General features: G+C 43.2%; 1 protein-coding gene across 1 annotated transcript in view; it reads right to left on the reverse strand.

The window, feature by feature from the left end:
• Nucleotides 1-16226: 16226 nt before the first annotated feature.
• LOC140457160 (amino acid transporter heavy chain SLC3A2-like) overlaps nucleotides 16227-20425 on the reverse strand; it is a 5677-nt gene continuing 1478 nt past the window's right edge. The window contains exons 3-8 of the mRNA XM_072551221.1: nucleotides 19583-19663; nucleotides 19119-19183; nucleotides 18807-19002; nucleotides 18520-18657; nucleotides 17496-17603; nucleotides 16227-17071 (exon numbers count right to left, since the gene is read on the reverse strand). Coding sequence (XP_072407322.1) covers nucleotides 16733-17071; nucleotides 17496-17603; nucleotides 18520-18657; nucleotides 18807-19002; nucleotides 19119-19183; nucleotides 19583-19663 — 927 coding nt within the window. The 3' untranslated portion in view covers nucleotides 16227-16732. The remainder of the gene's footprint in view (nucleotides 17072-17495; nucleotides 17604-18519; nucleotides 18658-18806; nucleotides 19003-19118; nucleotides 19184-19582; nucleotides 19664-20425) is intronic.

The raw sequence follows: 20425 nt of genomic DNA on the forward strand, positions 1-20425 counted from the left end.
CTGCAACCTTTTATTATTCATGTAATAATCTATTTTTCTGTTACGCCTACCAAAACACATAACCACATTTATTAATATTGTATTCAATCTGCCAGATCTTTGCCTACTCACTCAATGTATATGTTCCTCTGCAAAGTTTCACAGTCATAGAGATGTACAACATGGAAACTGACCCTTCGGTCCAACCTGTCCATGCCGACCAGATATCCCAACCCCATCTAGTCCCACCTGCCAGCACCCGGCCCATATCCCTCCAAAATCCTTCCTATTCATATACCCATTCAAATGCCTCTTAAATGTTACAATTGTACCAGCCTCCACCACATCCTCTGGCAGCTCATTCCATACACGTATCACCCACTGCGTGAAAAAGTTGCCCCTTAGGTCTCTTTTATATCTTTCCCCTCTCACCCTAAACCTATGCCCTCTACTTCTGGATTCCCCAACCCCAGGGAGAGGACTTTGCCTATTTACCCTATCCATGCCCCTCATAATTTTGTAAACCACTATAAGGTCACCCCTCAGCCTCCGAAGTTCCAGGGAAAACAGCCCCAGCCTGTTCAGCCTCTCCCTGTAGCTCAGATCCTCTAACCCTGGCAACATCCTTGTAAATCTATTCTGAACCCTTTCGAATTTCACAACATCTTTCTGCTAGGAAGGAGACCAGAATTACATGCAATATTACAACAGTGGCCGAACCAACGTCCTGTACAGCCGCAACATGACCTCCCAACTCCTGTATTCAATACTCTGACCAATAAAGGAAAGCATATGAAACGCCTTCTTCACTATCTATCTACCTGCGACTCCACTTTCAAGGAGCTATGAACCTGCACATCAAGGTCTCTTTGTTCAGCAACACTCCCTAGGACCTTACCATTAACTGTATAAGTCCTGCTAAGATTTGCTTTCCCAAAATGCAACACCTCGCATTTATCTGAATTAAACTCCATCTGCCACTTCTCAGCCCATTGGCCCATCTGGTCCAGATCCTGTTGTAATCTGAGGTAACCCTCTTTGCTGTCCATTACACCTCCAATTTTGGTGTCATCTGCAAACTTACTAACTGTACCTCTTATGCTCGCATCCAAATCATTTATGTAAATGACAAAAAGTAGAATGCCCAGCACCGATCCTTGTGGCACTCCACTGGTCACAAGCCTCCAGTCTGAAAAACAACCCTCCTCCACCACCCTCTGTCTTCTACCTTTGAGCCAGTTCTGTATCCAAATGGCTAGTTCTCCCTGTATTCCATGAGATCTAACCTTGCTAATCAGTCTCCCATGGGGAACCTTGCCGAACGCCTTACTGAAGTCCATATAGATCACCTCTACTGCTCTGCCCTCATCAATCTTTGTGACTTCTTGAAAAAACTCAATCAAGTTTGTGAGACATGATTTCCCACGCACAAAGCCATGTTGACTATCCCTAATCAGTCCTTGCCTTTCCAAATACATGTACATCCTGTCCCTCAGGATTCCCTCCAACAACTTGCCCACCACCGAGGTCAGGCTCACCGGTCTATAGTTCACTGGCTTGTCTTTACCGCCCTTCTTAAACAGTGGCACCACGTTTGCCAACCTCCAGTCTGCCGGCACCTCACCTGTGACTATCGATGATACAAATATCTCAGCAAGAGGCCCTGCAATCACTTCTCTATCTTCCCACAGAGTTCTTGGGTACACCTGATCAGGTCCTGGGGATTTATCTACCTTTAACCGTTTCAAGACATCCAGCACTTCCTCCTCTGTAATCTGGACATTTTGCAAGATGTCACCATCTATTTCCCTACAGTCTATATCTTCCATATCCTTTTCCACAGTAAATACTGATGCAAAATACTCATTTAGTATCTCCCCCATTTTCTGTGGCTCCACACAAAGGCCGCCTTGCTGATCTTTGAGGGGCCCTATTCTCTCCCTAGTTACCCTTTTGTCCTTAATATATTTGTAAAAACCCTTTGGATTCTCCTTAATTCTATTTGCCAAAGCTATCTAATGTCCCCATTTTGCCCTCCTAATTTCCCTCTTAAGTATACTCCTACTTTCTTTGTACTCTTCTAAGGATTGACTCGATCTCTCCTGTCTATACCTGACATACGCTTCCTTCTTTTTCTTAACCAAACCCTCAATTTCTTTAGTCATCCAGCATTCCCTATATCTACCAGCCTTCCCTTTCACCCTGACAGGAATATACTTTCTCTGGATTCTTGTTATCTCATTTCTGAAGGCTTCCCATTATCCTGCCATCCCTTTACCTGCGAACATCTGCCTCCAATCGGCTTTCGAAAGTTCTTGCCTTATACTGTCAAAATTGGCCTTTCTCCAATTTAGAACTTCAACTTTTAGATCTGGTCTATCCTTTTCCATCACTATTTTAAAACAAATAGAATTATGGTCGCTGGCCCCAAAGTGCTCCCCCCACTGACACCTCAGTCACCTGCCCTGCCTTGTTTCCCAAGAGTAGGTCAAGTTTTGCACCTTCTCTAGTAGGTACATCACATATTGAATCAGAAAATTGTCTTGTACACACTTAGGAAATTCCTCTCCATCTAAACCTTTAACACTATGGCAGTCCCAGTCGATGTCTGGAAAGTTAAAATCTCCAATCACAACCACCCTATTATTCTTCCAGATAGCTGAGATCTCCTTACAAGTTTGTTTCTCATTTTCCCTCTGACTATTGGGGGGGTCTATAATACAATCCCAATAAGGTGATCATTCCTTTCTTATTTCTCAGTTCCACCCAATAACTTCCCTGGATGTATTTCCGGGAATATCCTCCTTCAGCACAGCTGTAATGCTATCCCTTATCAAAAATACCACTCCCCCTCCTCTCTTGCCTCTCTTTCTGTCCTTCCTGTAGCATTTATATCCTGGAACATTAAGCTGCCAATCCTGCCCATCCCTGAGCCACGTTTCTGTAATTGCTATGATATCCCAGTCCCATGTTCCTAACCATGCCCTGAGTTCATCTGCCTTCCCTGTTAGGCCCCTTGCATTGAAATAAATGCAGTTTAATGTATTAGTCCTACCTTGTCCCTGCATGCCCTGACTGTTTGACTCACTTCTGTTCTCAGCTGTACCCGTCTCAGATCGATCTCTTTCCTCACTATCTCCCTGGGTCCCACCCCCCCACCTTACTAGTTTAAATCCTCCCAAGCAGTTCTAGCAAATTTCCCTGCCAGTATATTAGTCCCCTTCCCATTTAGGTGCAATCCGTCCTTCTTGTGCAGGTCACTTCTACCCCAGAAGAGATTCCTCTGCACGTTTTGATCTTTCATCTTAGTGTCATCGGCAAATTTTGACACTGCATACATGCTCCCCAACTTCAAATCATTTATATAAGTTGTAAATAATTGTGGTCCCAACACTGATCCCTGAGGCACACCACTAATTACTGATTGCCAACCAGAATAGCACTCATTTATCCCCACTCTTTGCTTCCTGTTAGTCAACCAATCCTCTAAATCGATGCTCATAATTAATCCATAATACCATGCATCCTTATCTTATGCAGCAGCTTCATGCGCAGCACCTTGTCAAGGCCTTTTGGAAATCTATGTACACATCCACTGGGTCCCCATTGTCCACCTTCCTTGAAATGTCTTCATAGAATTCCAAAAGATTTGTGAAGCATGACCTGCCCTTCATGAACCCATGCTGCGTCTGTACAATGGGACAATTTGTTGTGGTTCTGTTCGCCGAGCTGGGAATTTGTGTTGCAAACGTTTCGTCCCCTGTCTAGGTGACATCCTCAGTGCTTGGGAGCCTCCTGTGAAGCGCTTGTGTGTTGTTTTCTAGTACAAACCATTTGTACAAACCATTTATAGTGGTTTGTACCTGCTGCTTCCGGTTGTCAGTTCCAGCTGTCTGCTGCAGTGGCCGATATATTGGGTCCAGGTGTTTGTTGATAGAGTCTGTGGATGAGTGCCATGCCTCTAGGAATTCCCTGGCTGTTCTCTGTTTGGCTTGTCCTATAATAGTAGTGTTGTCCCAGTCGAACTCATGTTACCTGTCATCTGCGTGTGTGGCTACTAAGGATAACTGGTCGTGTCGTTTCGTGGCTAGTTGGTGTTCATGGATACAGATCATTAGTTGTCTTCCTGTTTGTCCTATGTAGTGTTTTGTGCAGTCCTTGCATGGGATTTTGTACACTATATTAGTTTTGCTCATGTTGGGGTATCAGGTCCTTCGTTCTGGTGAGTTGTTGTCTGAGAGTGGCTGTTGGTTTGTGTGCTGTTATGAGTCCTAGTGGTCGCAGTAGTCTGGCTGTAAGTCCGGAAATGCTCTTGATGTATGGTAGTGTGGCTAATCCTTTGGGTTGTGGCATGTCCTCATTCCGTTGTCTTTCCCTGAGGCATCTGCTGATGAAATTGTGCGGGTATCCGTTTTTGGCGAATACATTGTAGAGGTGTTCTTCTTCCTCTTTTTGCAGTTCTGGTGTGCTGCCTTGTGTTGTGGCCCTTTTGAATAGTGTCTCATTGCAATTTCGTTTGTGTGAGTTGGGGTGGTTGCTTTCGTAGTTCAGGACTTGGTCTGTGAGTGTGGCTTTCCTCTATACCTTTGTGGTGAATTCTCTGTTTGGTGTTCTCTGTACCATCACATCTAGGAATGGGTGTTAGTTGTCCTTTTCTTCCTCTCTAGTGAATCGGATTCCTGTGAGTGTGGCATTGATGATCCAGTGTGTTTTCTATTTCTGTGTTTTTAATGATTACAAAGGTGTTATCCACGTATCTGACCCAGAGTTTGGGTTGAATTTGCGGTAAGACTGTTTGTTCTAATCTTTGCATTACAGCTTCTGCTATGAGTCCAGAGATGGGTGAGCCCATGGGTGTGCCGTTAATTTGTTCATATATTTGGCTGTTGAATGTGAAGTGTGTTGTGAGGCACAGGTCCAGGAGTTTGAGTATGCAGTCTTTGTTGATAGTATTATAGGACAAGCCAAACAGAGAACAGCCAGGGAATTCCTAGAGGCATGGCACTCATCCACAGACTCTATCAACAAACACATCGACCTGGACCCAATATACCAGCCACTGCAGCGGACAGCTGGAACTGACAACCGGAAGCGGCAGAGACAAACCACTATAAATGCCGGAGGAAGGATCACAGAAGCACTTCACAGGAGGCTCCCAAGCACTGAGGATGTCACCTAGACAGGGGATGAAACGTCTGCAACACAAATTCCCAGCTCGGCAAACAGAACCACAACAACGAGCACCCGAGCTACAAATCTTCTCACAAATGGGACAATTTCTTTTGCTTTCTCTTCCTTGACAATAGACTCAAGTATCTTCCTCACTACAGAAGTTAAGCTCACTGGTCTATAATTCCCCATCTTTTGTCACCTTTTTAAACAGTGGCGTCACATTTGCTATTTTCCAATCTGCTGGGACTGCCCCAGAGTTCAGTGAACTTTGGAAAATTATCACTAGTCCACCTGCTATTTCTCCCACCATTTTGTTTTTGGTACCCTGGGATGTATTCCATCAGGACCAGGAGACTTGTCTATCCTTAGCTCCATTAGTTTGCCCAACACTAGCTCTTCTGTAATAATAATTGTTTCCAAGTCCTCACCGACCTTCATCTCTTCGTCACCTACTGGCATGTTATTAGTATCCTCCACAGTGAAGACCAATGCAAAGTACCTGATCAATGCCTCAGCCATTTCATCATATCCCAAAACTGACTGCCCCTTCTCACCCTCTAAAGTACCAACATTTACTTTAGTCACCCTTCATTTTATATATTGATAGAAACTTTTGCTGTCTGTCTTTGAATTCTGTGCTAGTTTTTCTCTCATACTCTCTTACTTTTCTTTATAGCCCTTTTTGTGGTTTTCTGTTGACCTTTAAAGTTTCCCAATCTTCTGTTTTTTGGCCACTTTGTTTGCCTTCTCTTTCACTTTGGTAGCCTCCCCTATTTCCTTAGACACCCCTGGCAGATTATCCCTCCTCTTACAGTCCTTCCCTCTCACCAGAGTATACTTTGACTGAGCACCTCGAAAAATTTCTTTGAAGGTCCTCTACTGCTTGTCAACTGTAGCACTATAAAGTCTCTGTTTCCAGTTTAGCCAGGTCCTCCCTCATTCTATCATAGGCCCTCTTATTCAAGCACAGGACAATGCTATTGGATTCTATCTTCACAATATCTATCTGTAATCTAAATTCAACCATTCTGTGGTCATTCCTTCCAAGAAGATCCCTGGCCATGAGGTCATTAATTATTCCTGTCTCATTACACAGGACCAAATCTAGGATAGCTTGCTTCCTCTTCCGTTCAAGAAAACTGTCACCCATGTACTCAACGAACTCCTGCTCAAGGCTACCCTGATCAAGTTGGTTCGACCAATCTACCTGCAGATTAAAATCCCCCATGATAATAGCCATAGCATTTTTTTAGGCATTAGTTATTTCCTTGTTTATTGCCCACCCCAATGTAATGTCATTATTTGGTGGCTTATAAACTACACCTATCAGTGATATTTTCTCCTTGGAATTCCTCATTTCCACCCAAATGGATTTGACGTCATGCTCCACAGAACCTATATCATCTCTCAGCACTGCCCTGATGTCGTCCTTGAATATCAGAGCTACATCACCTCTCTTGCATTCCTGTCCGTCCTTCCAAATAGTCCGGTATCCCTGGATACTTAAATCCCAGTCATGACCATTCCGTAACCATGTCTCTGTGATGGCTACCAAATCATATTCATTCGCAATGATTTGTGCCGTTAACTCATCGACCTTATTACGAATGCTATGAGCATTCAGGTAAAGTACCCTTATGCTAGCTTGCTTACCCTCATGATTTACAACATCTCTGATATCTCCTGAGTTAGCCTTCATTTTTGCTTCTTTCATAGTCTGCCTTGAACTTAAACCCTCCTTCATACATGCTAACCTGCTGCTCACCTCCTTTATAACCATACTTCCTGTTGCTTTCCCTTTCCCTTGCCCCTGACTCACAGGTTTAAAGTTCTAGTGGCTACCCTATTTGTCCAGAAAACATCTCTGGATATGAATCGCAAAAGATTAGCCTGCAGGTACTACAAGTGATCCAGTTAGTAGTTATGGGGAGGGTGGGGGGAGGAGTGATTTAAAAATCCAATCAGAAAGGTCAGAAGACTACATCAATGCTAACCAAGCAGGATGAAAGGACAAAGAGTTGAACAAAAATTGACAATCAGCAAATAAGATTATCATGGAAAAAAAGGTAAAAACTAAGTTAAGTATTATTTTTATCTCAATGCTTCTGCAATATGATAGCTAAGCAAGTGGCACACAGATATTTTTCAATAAACTTTAACATATCTGTTCTGACATGATTCCAGAGTTGTGGTTACAATGTGATTCAGTGTAGGAAATAAAAATTTGAGGTAAATCCATATTTTGGAAAGAAAGAAAGAATGGCAAAGGAAGAGTAGCTCTGATTGTAAAAAATAACATAAAGACATTAATGAAAAAGGACCTATCAGAAGTAGAGCCGAAATTGCTGGGAAAACTCAATATGTCTGGTAGCATCTGTGGAGAGAAATCAGAGTTAATGTGTTGGGTCAAGTGAGCCTTTCTCAGTGGATTCGATTCCATACAGTGTGGAAACAGGCCATTTCGCCCAACAAGTCCACACCAACCCTCCGAAGAGTAACACACACAGACCCATTTCCCTCTGACTAATGCACCGAATACCATGGGCAATTTAGCATGGCCATTTCGCTTGGCCTGCACATCTTTGGACTGAAGGGAGAACATGCAAACTCCACAGAGATAGTGACCCAAAGCTGGAATCAAACTGGGTCACTGGCATTCAGGGGCAGCTGTGCTAATCACTAAGCAACCGTGCCACCCCCAGAGGATCAATCCATGTGGAAGTAAGAAGATCAAGAGTTAGAAAACACTGGTGCAACTAGTTCATAGACCACCGACCAGTTAAAATATTGGACAGAGCTGTAAACAATAAGTTACTGAGGCTTGTGAACAAAAGCAATGTGAAAATTGTAGTGGAGTTTAATCTTCATGGAGGCTGGGGCAAGCAAAAGTAGACAAGATGGAATTCTAGAATACTGTGTGACAATTTCTTGGAGCAACCCATTGTGGAATTGACGAGGGATAAAGCTATCTTAGATTTAGTATTGTGTAACAAAGAAGAATTATTTAGGAATGCTGCTGTAAAAGATCCACTGGCAATAGTGATCACAACATCATTGATTTCCATATTAAGTTTGAAAGTGACAAACTCTAAACAAACAAGAATTTTAAAGCTAATTACATTGGTATAAAAGGAGAACTGACTTAGGTTGGCTGTAAATGAACAAGGAAAATATTTAAAGAAATAATTCAAAATGTTCAATAAAAGTGAACATGTTCAATTGAGTAACAAAAATTCAGTCAGAAAGACCCATCCATGGCTCACTCAGGAAATTAAGGATACTTCAAGATTTGGGGCTTCTCATTCAAGGTAAGGATTATGTTCGTTTAAAGAAGAGGCTCATAATATTGTAAAATTAAACAAGTCTGAGAAATGTGAGTGTTTCAGAACCCAGCAAAGGGACAGCAAAAAAAGTAATAAAAAAGGGGCAAAGTAAGGGTGAACTAGCCACAGATAGAAGGATAGATTGTAAGAACTTTTAAAAGAATGTAAAAGAGAGTAGCTAAAAATAAACATTGGTCCCTTGGAGCTGAGACAGGATAAATTATTGTGGGGAATGAGTACATGGCTGACGTATGGAAGAAATATATTTGTCTGTCTTCACAGCAAAAGACATACGGTCCATTTCAGAAATAAACACTAACCGAGGAGTTAAAAAGAGGGAGGAAAAATCAATATTAACAGGAAAAGAAATGGAGAAACTGAGGGGGCAAAATCTGATGAATCCATAGGACCAAATGGCCTATGCTTGGGCTTGAAAAAGACATGGCTGCAGTGATGGTGATATATTAAATGAATAGTCCCATCAGTGGTTAGCACTGCTGCCTCACAGCGCCAGGGACCTGGGTTCAATTCCCGCCTCAGGCAACTGTGTGGAGTTTGCACATTCTCCCCGTGTCTGCTTGGGTTTCCTCCGGGTGCTCCGGTTTCCTCCCACAGTCCAAAGATGTGCAGGTCAGGTGAATTGGCCATGCTAAATTGCCCGTAGTGTTAGGTAAGGGGTAGATGTAGGGGTATGGGTGGGTTGCGCTTCGGCGGGGCGGTGTGGACTTGTTGGGCCGAAGGGCCTGTTTCCACACTGTAAGTAATCTAATCTAATCTAATCTAATGAAGAATTGAAGTTGGCAAATGTAACACTGCTTTTCAAGAAAGAATAGAGAGAGAAAGAGAATGGGAGAAAAGGAGAGTGGAAGAGAAAGAGAATCGGAGAGAGAGAGAGTGGGTGGGGGGGGAGAGAGAGAGTGGGTGGGGGGAGTGAGAGAGAGAGAGAGAGAGAGAGAGAATGGGGAACTACAGTTCACTGAGCCTGACCCCAGCTGTTGAAAATGCTGGAATTTGTTTTTGAAGAAGCGTTAAAAATGCACTTAGAAAAGCAAAGTATAATATAGACTCTACATTTTTTAGTTGACTTCCATTTTTGAATGGGAATTGATTTGGTAAAAGGACTGTTAGAACAAAGGACTGAGGATTCTTAACCAGTTCACACTGACGCTGAGACTGAAGGAGTTCCCAGCTGTTATTATTGTCAAATGGGTGTTTTGATGAAGAAGTGTATAGTTCTTCAGAGATCTGTAGATAAAGAATGGATGATTATTTAACAAGTGGTGGTACCATTCAGATATTAGGGGAGGTGATGGCCGACTGGTAATATCTCCAGGTAATTAATCCAAGGATCCAGGCAATGTTCTGGGACCTGGGTTCAAATCCTACCATGGTAGAATTTGAATCCAATAAAAATCTGGAATTAGGAGTCTAATGATGACCATGAATCCCTTGCCAATTGTTAAGAAAAACCCAGTTAGATCACTAATGACATTTTAGAGAAGGAAACCTCCTATGGGCGACACCAGAACCATGCCCCTTAACTGCCCTCTGGGCAATTAGAGATAGGCAATAAATGTTGTTCTACCCAAGAACACCCTCGTATCATGAATTGTTTTTAAAAATTGCAAATTGATATCGCAAGTGACACGAAATTCCAAAGGCAGGTCATGTAGGAAAATGCAAGCGTCAATAAATAGGTATTTTACAAGGTCAGGATTTCATGAAGATGTAGTGTAGGTCTGGAGTTTCTTTTTCAGAGCCAACAGAAAAGCTGGATGAGGGTAATGCTGTTGCTGTGGTTTACATGAATGCATTTGATAATGTCCACAACAGTTACAAGTCATCGATTTAAAATAGTCAGTAGCAACATGGATACAAAATGGGCTGAGTGATAGGAAAGAGTCACACAGATGTACAGCATGGAAACTCGTCCATGCCAACCAGATATCCCAACCCAATCTAGTCCCACCTGCCAGCACCCGGCCCATATCCCTCCAAACCCTTCCTATTCATATACCCATCCAGATGCCTTTTAAATGCAATTGTACCAGCCTCCACCACATCCTCTGGCAGCTCATTCCATACATGTATCACCCTCTGAGTGAAAAATTTGCTTCTTAGGTCTCTTTTATATCTTTCCCCTCTAGTTCTGGACTCTCCCACGCTTGGGAAAAGACTTTGCCTATTTATCCTATCTATGCCCCTCATAATTTTGTAAACCTATATAAGGTCACCCCTCAGCCTCCGACGCTCCAGAGAAAACAGCCCCAGCCTGTTCAGCCTCTCCCTATAGCTCAAATCCTCCAACCCTGGCAACATCCTTGTAAATCTTTTCTGAACCCTTTCAAGTTTCACAACATCTTTCCGATAGGAAGGAGACCAGAATTGCATGCAATATTCAAACAGTAGCCTAACCAATGTCCTGTACAGCTGCAACATGACCTCCCAACTCCTGTACTCAATACTCTGACCAATAAAGGAAAGCATACCAAACGCCTTCTTCACTATCCTATCTACCTGCGACTCCACTTTCAAGGAGCTATGAACCTGCACTCCAAGGTCTCTTTGTTCAGCAACTCCCTAGGACCTTACCATTAAGATTATAAGATTTGCTTTCCTAAAATGCAGCACCTCACATTTATCTAAATTAAACTCCATCTGCCACTTCTCAGCCCATTGGTCTATCTGATCAAGATCCTATTGTAATCTGAGGTAACCTTCTTCGTTGTCCACTATACCACCAATTTTGGTGTCATCAGCAAACGTACTAACTATACCTCTTACATTCACATCCAAATCATTTACATAAATGATGAAAAGTAATGGACCCAGCACCGATCCTTGTGGCACTCCGCTGGTCTCAGGCCTCCAGTCTGAAAAGCAACCCTCCACCACCACCCTCTGTCTTCTACCTTTGAGCCAATTCTGTATCCAAATAGTGAGTTCTCCCTGTATTCCAAGAGATCTAACCTTGCTCACCAGTCTCCCATGGGGAACTTTGTCGAACACCTTACTGAAGTCCATATAGATCACATCTACTGCTCTGCCCTCATCAATCCTCAGTGTTACTTCTTCAAAAAACTCAAATCAAGTTCATGAGACATGATTTCCCACGCACAAAGCCATGTTGACTATCCCTAATCAGTCCTTGCCTTTCCAAATACATGTACATCCTGAGAGAGTAAGTGTCAATTAATATTTCTTAGCCTGGAGGAAGGGTTGCAGTGCAATTCCCCAGGGGTCAGTATGGGTACCCTTGATTTACTTGATGTATATTAATGATCTGGATCTTGGTGTATAGGGGTTAGTTTCAAAGTTTGCAGGTTATGCGAAACTTGGAAGAACTGCAAACTGTGAGAAGAACAATGTGGAACTTCAGATGGACATTGACAGATTGGTGGAGTGGGTGAATTGGTGAGAGATTGACATCGACGGGTTGGTGGAGTGGGTGACAGATGAGGAGAAATGTGAGGTGATACACCTTGGTCAGGAGAATGTTGAAAGACAATATAAAATAGGAGGTACAATTCTAAAAGGGGTGCAGGAGCAGAGGGACCTGAGGGTATATGTGCACAGCTGAAAATGTGTTGCTGGAAAAGCACAGCAGGTCAGGCAGCATCCAAGGAGCAGGAGAATCGATGTTTCGGGCATGAGCCCTTCTTCAGGAATCCTGAAGAAAGGCTCATGCCCGAAACGTCGATTCTCCTGCTCCTTTGATGCTGCCTGACTGCTGTGTTTTTCCAGCAACATATTTTTCAGCTCTGATCTCTAGCATCTGCAGTCCTCACTTTCTCCTAGGTATATGTGCACAGGTCATTGAAGGTGGCAGGGCAGGTGGGGAAAGCAGTTAATAAAGTATACAATGTCCTCAGGCTTTTTTAACCAGGGACGTAGACTACAAGAACAAGGAGATGATGTGAACTGATTTGAGGCACTGGTTAGATCTCATCTGGAGTATTGTGTACAGTTGTGTGCTCAAAATTATAGGCAAGATGTTATAAAGCATTGGAGAGAGTGCTGAAGTGAGTTACAGAAGAGATTTACAAGAATGGTTCCAGAGATGAGAAACCTCAAAGAGGTTGGGAATAGGCTGAGATCTGATAGAAGTTTTCAGAGTCATCGGAGATCTGCATACAGTAGCTGTACTGCTTCCATATAAAGAAGTGAGAATGAGAGCACACAACTTGAAAGTACTTTGTAAAAGAAGAAAATGCGAGGAAAAACTGTTTCACTCGACAAGGATATAGGGATGGAGTGCATCGACTGGAACTGTGGTGGAGGCAGGTTCAATTTGAGATGGCACTGGATGGTTATTTGGATAGAAATGGGATGCAGGAATATGGGAACAATGCTTATTTGAACAGTCAATGTATGGAGGAGGGGCCGAATGGTCTCTTTCTGCAGTTCAATCATTGTGTGACTTGTGGCTAGGTATCAGCTTTTGCACAATGAGGAGTCAGGAATAGAAAAGCCAGCAGCGGATTTCTCTAAAAAACTAAAGCAGGATGGTAAGAAATACTCTACAGTAGAAAATGAGACTTTGGGACTGTAAATAGTTCTCCAAGCTTTTGAAGTCTAGGTCTGACACAATAACAGAGAGAAACACTGATCCTAATCCACTGGCTTTCACGCAAAAGGTTTAAACTCAAAATAAGAGACTGTTTAGACAAAGTCTTCCATTTCGATCATTTACTGTAAAGTTGATTCACATTGCTGGCAAAGATCTTCAAACTGCAGAGGAATTGTCCAGAGAGTGAAATGACAGGTTCTGTTAAAGGTTTAGGAAATACCCAGATTGTATAAAATTATTTGGTTGGGTGATGAGGAACATGAGATAAATGAATGCAATTCATATGGTGTTACTTCTGTACTATGTCTTGTGACAAAATGCATTTTTGAAATGGTTTTATCTTCGGCCCATCAAGTCTGCTTCGCCATTCAATCGTGGTTGATAGGTTTCTCAACTCCATTTGCCTTTCTCCCTGTAACCCCCAATACTTAAGAACCTGTCATTCTCTGCCTTAAGTATACTCAATAACCTGGCCTCCAGAGTATTCTGTGGCAATGAATTCCATAGATTCACCACTCTGGCTGAAGAAGTTCCTCCTCCTCTCCATTCTAAAAGGGTCTTCCCTTTACTTTAAAGCTACGCCCTCAGGTCCTTGTCTCTCCTGTTAGTGGAAACATCTCAACATCCTCCATCCAGGCCTTTTGGTATTCTGTAAGTTTCAATTTGATCTTATTCTGTAAGTTTCAATTTGATCTGATAAGGTTGGAGGTCTGTAAAGACCACATCACTTCACTTGTGACTGGGGCCTGAATTGGGAAAAGAATCATTTTGTTATAAAAGACAGGGAATGGAACTGCTTACCTATTAAAAGGCAAGCTGCTGTAACTCATCCAAAGTGATTGCTACAGTGCTGTTTTGTGAGCAGTGGGGATAATGCAAACCAATAGCAGGGCACTAGAGATGTGTACAAAGTGAGACTTGGCCAGCTACAGAGAGCTGACTGGTTTCAGAGTAGCTGACAACATGTGGGTATGAACCATACAGTGAGAAGCTGTCAGACCTCTCACCTGAAGCTAAAGAGAAAATGGATATTTTAACCCAAGCTGTCAGCTGTTGTTTTTAACCAATAAGCCACAGTCTTTATAATTTGCGAACAAATTGCTGAGTGCCTCCTTTAGAAGCATCAAAAGAATGCAAAGGAACTCCTTCAGAAACAGAAGGCAGACACCTAATTGAATGCCAAGGATTAGTGCAGTTGAAATATTTCCTCAGTACCTTTTCCTCTTCCATCCAACACACCAGTGTTTTTCTGACTGCATACATGTGTGTGGTTTATAGTTTTTTGGTAGTTGCTTACCAGTGGTGAGAATCTATTGTTTGCAAATAATAAATAGCCATTCTTACTGAGTACTGTGACTGCAGTACAAATCTTCCTCTGCACTCAAGGAGACCTTCAACTACTCAGCACCCACTGTAAACTTTGTGAAACTCCTCTCTGGACACTAATCCAATGTTTCCATCTCCAAAATAAACCAATGTGCTCTCTTCAAGATATTAACAGAAAAAGACAGGATTATGTTAAGATGAACTATTTCCAATGGTTGAGGATTTTGAAATTATTGGCATAGTCTGACAATGAAGGCTAGACCATTCAGGAGTGATATTAGGATGCACTTCAACACACAAAGGGTGGGAGAGATTTAGAATTCTCTTCCATGAACAGCAGTCCTTGCAAGAGCAGTTAAATTTAAATAAGGTGGCATATGGCTCAGTGGTTAGCACTACTGCCTCACAGCACCAGGTACCCAGGTTCAATTCCAGCCTCCGGCAACTGTCTGTGTGGAGTTTGCACATTCTCCCAGAGTCTGCGTGGGTTTCCTCTAGGTGCTCCTGTTTCTTCCCACAATCCAAAAGGTATGCAAGCTAGATGAATTGGCCATGCTAAATTGCCCATAGTGTTCAGGGATGTGAAGGTTAAATGCGTTACGCAGGGGTAAATGTAGGATAATAGGCTAGGGGACCAGGTCTGGTTGGGTTACTCTTCAGAAAGTCGGTGTGGACTTTTAGGGCTGAAGAGCCTGTTCCCACACTGTAGGGATTCTATGAAATCTGAGAAAGACTATCGCTTGTTCATCAAAAAAGGGGCAAAGGCACATTTGCAAGTCACTCATACAGCTCAGAAATAAACCCTTCCGTCCAACTAGTCCATGCTGAACATAATCCCAAAGTAAACTAGTCCCACATCCTTCCAAACCTTTCCTATTCAGATACTTAAAGTAGTTAGAATCATCAAATCCAGGTACAGAACAACCTCACTTATCCAAACGAGACAGGCGTGGAGTATTTTGTTTGGATAACTGATAATGTTTTTACAGAACCTTGAGATCTTGTTCAGATAATCCAATATTTGGATAACTGATGTTTGGATAACAAAGGTTGTTCTGTATATGGAAGTTGGCCACAGGCTAGCCGTGATCCCCTTGACTGGTGGAACAGGCTCAAGGGCTGAACGGCCTACTCCTATATTAATAATGGATGAGGCAAGTTCATTATTGAGAATTTAACACCGATGAAACCTAAAGTTAAAACTTGGTCAAAGAGGACCCTCCCATCAAATAAATACTTCGTCTCATTGCCATATCCAGACAAGAGTCACAACTATCTAAAAATGCAACATTTTACGAATGTTCAGTTCATTAGCCAATTCCTCACCCATTCTGATAATGTGATCTCCAACCAAATCAGCCTGAATGCTGTGGGACAATCTTGGGTCACATCTTAAAATGACTTTTGAAAATCTGAATAAACTACATTGACAAGTTTCCCCTTATCCACCCTGAAGATTACAAACGCAAAAGAAAGATTTAAGCAGAAATGCAAAACCCATTTGAGACACCAGCGGTCAGAAACTCTGTCACCAAACCTCCACCAACTCAACTCTTCCTCACAATGTGCACTTACGTGGTATCTTTAAAAACCTCAGGTTGTCTGTCCCAACTGATGGTAAACAGTGAGGAGGGCACTGAGGTACTTGTTTGTATTGTTGGATACACAGCCAAATTGAACATTGCAAGCTCCTGCAACCAGCAATAAGGTAAATAGCCAGTTAATGTACTTGACTGAGGGGCTGGCCTTTTCGGACAGTGATTCTCCCTCTGTACTGGCCCAGTGGGAAACCTTCAGACTCAATAATGAAAAAAAAAAAATAAAAATAAAAAAAAAGAGGTCTTTTGATCAGGAGCCTTCTTTCAAAATGATTTATTGAAACAAAAGATATAAAAAATTCAAAAACGTTAGTCAGATTTTGAAAAACAAGTGAACAGAAGGCATGCCATGCTGAACATTTAATTAACAACAAAAAACAACTTTGCTGTTTCCACATGCACAAAGTTACTAAACAGAATCAACCCTGGAAGGTACTGCATGATGAAAACTATCACAATTCAGTCCAGGACAGTACAGTGCGATTTTAAGGTTTTGGGAAGTTGTGCGGGTTTTACTTTCAAAATGCACAGACCACATCAGGAAGATGCAAGTGGTCAGACTCTGTCGCTCTATGGGTGACAAGAGCTAGGAGTTAATCATAAGTTCCACAAGGGACTTTAGAAAGAAACTGCAATTACTGAGGAATACAATTAAACCAGAAAACATGTTAACCATGGAATGTGAGAGTAAAAGATTGAGAATTTAATCCCATCCCCAAGGTCTGTTGCTACACTTGGGGTCAGTGTGAGGGGGTGTGAGCATCTCATGCAACATAAGGGAAGTTCAACAGCAGACCCTCTCCTGCATTCAGATGAAGATCAGTCAAGCTGATTTGTCCCTCTGACCTCTCAGTGTTTGAGCTCAGCTCAATAGAGGCTTTGGCTGGGAGGGAGCTATCCACCAGCGACACCACTGCAGACTGGGTGTCGAGGTTGACCAAGACAAGGAACCGGTCACTTTGGTCCCAGACCCGAGTGTATCCATAGACATTTCCTTTGCTGTAGACAGACTGGAACTCGCCAAACTGTAATGATCGCTCCTTGATTTTCAGCAAGCTCAGCTTCTTAAACAGAGACAGGAGAGATGGAGGGGATTTCTGACCCTATAGAGAGACAGCAAAGAAAACAACTTCAAAGCATTTTAAATCAACCATTCAGGTCCGCAGAGCACTTTACAGCATGGGAGAGCACATGGCCTAATACCCCAGTGGGTTGGGGTAGGGCAAAAGAGAGAGGGAGAGGGAGAGGGAAGAGACGGTCCATACCCCTGTGAGAGTCAGAGTGTGTGTATGCACATCCCAGTGACAGCGTGTGTATCGGAGAAAGCCTGTACCCCAGTGAGAGTCAGGGTGTGTGTGTGTGTGTGTCTGTGTGTGTGACAGCCTGTACTCATGAGAGTCAGTGTGTATGGGAGCTGTATCCTAGCAAGGATCAGTCAGAGAGGCAGACATGATAGTAGAGAGTGTATTTTGTTCTTTATTAAAAAGGTTGTAAATATAAAACCAGTGAGGTAACTGAAACACTAACCTGGACTGTTTGATTTAACAGTGGGGCTTCACGAAAACTCGGTTTGGACGTGAAGCCTCCATTTGCTGAATTATTCCATAGCATCCACGGGGCATTTCCCTTGTGTACCTGCAGACAACACACAAGGCAAACAGTCAGAACTAATTAAACACAGAATCCACAATGTAATGTCCATGATACAAGAAAGGGAGTCACTCAATTTCCACACAAGTTCCCAAATCATCTGATCATAGAGACATCAATCATGGGACATTGCCCACAGGACACTACAAAGACCTTACCCACCAGTGCCTCCACTCTGTTCTTTCCATAAAATCACTTTCAAGAGAGCAACTTGCCTGACAGCCTCAAGTTGATGACTTCGTTCTGATTGAGTGAGACTGTGGGGAACACAGTCAGCAACCATTAGTGGGCTGCAACGTTTTTAGTTCCTAATCCTCAGACTTATCCCTGGATGGTGGGATTGACCTATGTAAAGAGGTTGAACCGGTTGGGAATATATTTGCACTGTTCAGAAGAATGAGGGGGGGGGGGGAATCTCAGAGCCCTGTAAAATCTGAACAGGACTAGACAGGGGATCCCAATAGCCAGGGAGTCCAGAACCAGGGACCACAACCTAGAGATACCAGGTAAACCATTTAGGACTGAGAAGAGGAGAACTGACTTCATCCATAGTGTAGCGAGCCTGTAGAATCCTCTGCCACAGAAATAGTCATAGCCAAAACATTATACAATTTTAAAATGGTGAAGTTGGATTTAGCACTTGGGGTCGAAAGGGATCAGAAGATAAGGGGGAAAAAAGCAGGAACAGGCTATTGATTCGGATGATCAGATGTGATTATTATAAATGCCAGAGCAGCCTCGAAGGGCCAAATGGCCTACTCCTGCTCCTAATTTCTATCAAGTTTGTAACCTTTGTACAGGCCCTGCAGCACGAAGCCCCTCACCATCTCCTCATCCACCTGTCTCCAACCTATTCCTCCCTCTCCACCTCCCCCCCCCCACCACAAACCAGTGTCCGTACCTGGTTGTCTTCCAAGCCGATCTCATCTCCATAATAAATAAAAGGAGTCCCAGGGAGCGTGAAGAGCATCATGTGGACCAGTCCATGAAGGTGTTGCTGTATCGACGATGCCATGTGACCCATTTCGTAACCTGAAAGCTGCACACAGACTGAGCATCAGTATTAGCCACAACACATGAATCAGTCAACAGCTCCCTCCCTAAATATAACCCGCTAACTCAAACAACAGCCCACTCCATTCGGACCGGAGCACCACAGGAGGCACCACTGCACCACAGGTTACATACCGCCCAGCTTGGCCAGGACTTGCCGCAGCTCTCAATGTAGTTCTCCACACTTTGCTGAACACTCCTTGCAACTGGAGGCTTCGAAGCCAAAAGGATTTGTCGGAGATAGTAACTGAAGAAAAGGTCAGTATCTGATCGATTTAACAGCTGCAGAATCTCCTCATTTTCAGAAATGGCTGTACCAGCAATGAAAATCCTGGGGGACAATAACTAAATATTAATATGGAAGGCACTAAAGAGATCGGCTGGTGTGTATACATGTCTCAAATGGTGCATGCTGTGAGCTGGTATTGTGACAAGACTGTTCCTTACCTTGGGTCATCATTCCCAGAGAAATTCTTGGTAAGGTTCTGCCACTCAATCACTCTGTGGGGAGCCTGTAACAATTTCAACAAGAAATCAAAACTCAGCCAGCAATTTAAATGAAGATGACATTACTCAGACAGCCAGGCTTCAGCCAGGGTGGTAAAGAGAGAGATCAAGAGAGAGAGAGCGGGACTGAGAAAACAACACAGGCAGAGGAGGAGGTAGGTTCCTCCAACTCTGGTTAGTAAGGGGGCTCTCTTCTTGGTGAGACCATGCAGCAGATTCCCCACTTCCACTGCAGGACAGGGACTGTGTTGTGAAGGTGGTTGTTGTGGTGGGATACCTCATGCCACCTTGCAGTTTATTTGCGAGTACCACACAGTCAATGCAGCAAATACACTAACTGTCAACAGCACTGCATGGTGGTGGGTGGGGGGTGTAAATCCAAGAAAGGGGTCAGGCACACTTACCGAAGTTAGAACTTCCTCAATCCCTGACACACTCAGTCCATCCACACCCATCTTCAGCCAAAACTGAAATGCCTCCTTCTCCTGTGAGAAATAGAACCAGTTTACTCTACTGCTTCTTGTTAATCTCCAATCTAATACAGGATTAATGAAAACCTGTCAGTCCATGATCCTCCTGTCAAGGACTTCCCATTAACAATTCTTACTTATACTTCTACTATAAAACTGCCTGTCAACATTTCCATCAGAAATCCTGTATGTAAACTGTCACATGTGGTAGCATGCGTTGGTTAGTATCTGGCACTCTGCAATTGACTTACTTTCAGCACTTTTACCCTCTTCTATTCATCAAAGACATTAGATTAGATTAGATTTCCTACAGTATGGAAACAGGCCTTTCAGCCCAACAAGTTCACACCAACCCTCAAGATTAACCCACCCAGACCCATTCCCCTAACTTATATTTACCCCTGACTGATGCACCTAACACTATGGGCAATTCACCTGACCCGCACATCTTCGAATTGTGGGAAGAAACTGGACCCCCCGGAGGAAATCCATACAGACATGGGGAGGATGTGCAAACTCCACACAGATAGGTGCCTGAGGCAGGAATCGAACCCTGGCCACTGGCGCTGTGAGGCAACAGTGCTAACCATTAAGCCACCACGTCATCCAATTGTGACAGCCTGGTGTGCAATGCTGGCCTCACTCCTCCAACGGAAGTGTTAGAGCACTGAAGTGGTATACTATCAGACCAGAAGAAACTTCATCTAATGCTGTTCCACACATCCCCTCTCACCTCAAATCTCTCCCAGCTGAGACGATGTCACTGAAGAGACAGCG

The sequence above is a fragment of the Chiloscyllium punctatum genome, chromosome 31 (genome assembly GCF_047496795.1).
Source record: "Chiloscyllium punctatum isolate Juve2018m chromosome 31, sChiPun1.3, whole genome shotgun sequence".
Classification (NCBI taxonomy): Eukaryota; Metazoa; Chordata; class Chondrichthyes; order Orectolobiformes; family Hemiscylliidae; genus Chiloscyllium; species Chiloscyllium punctatum.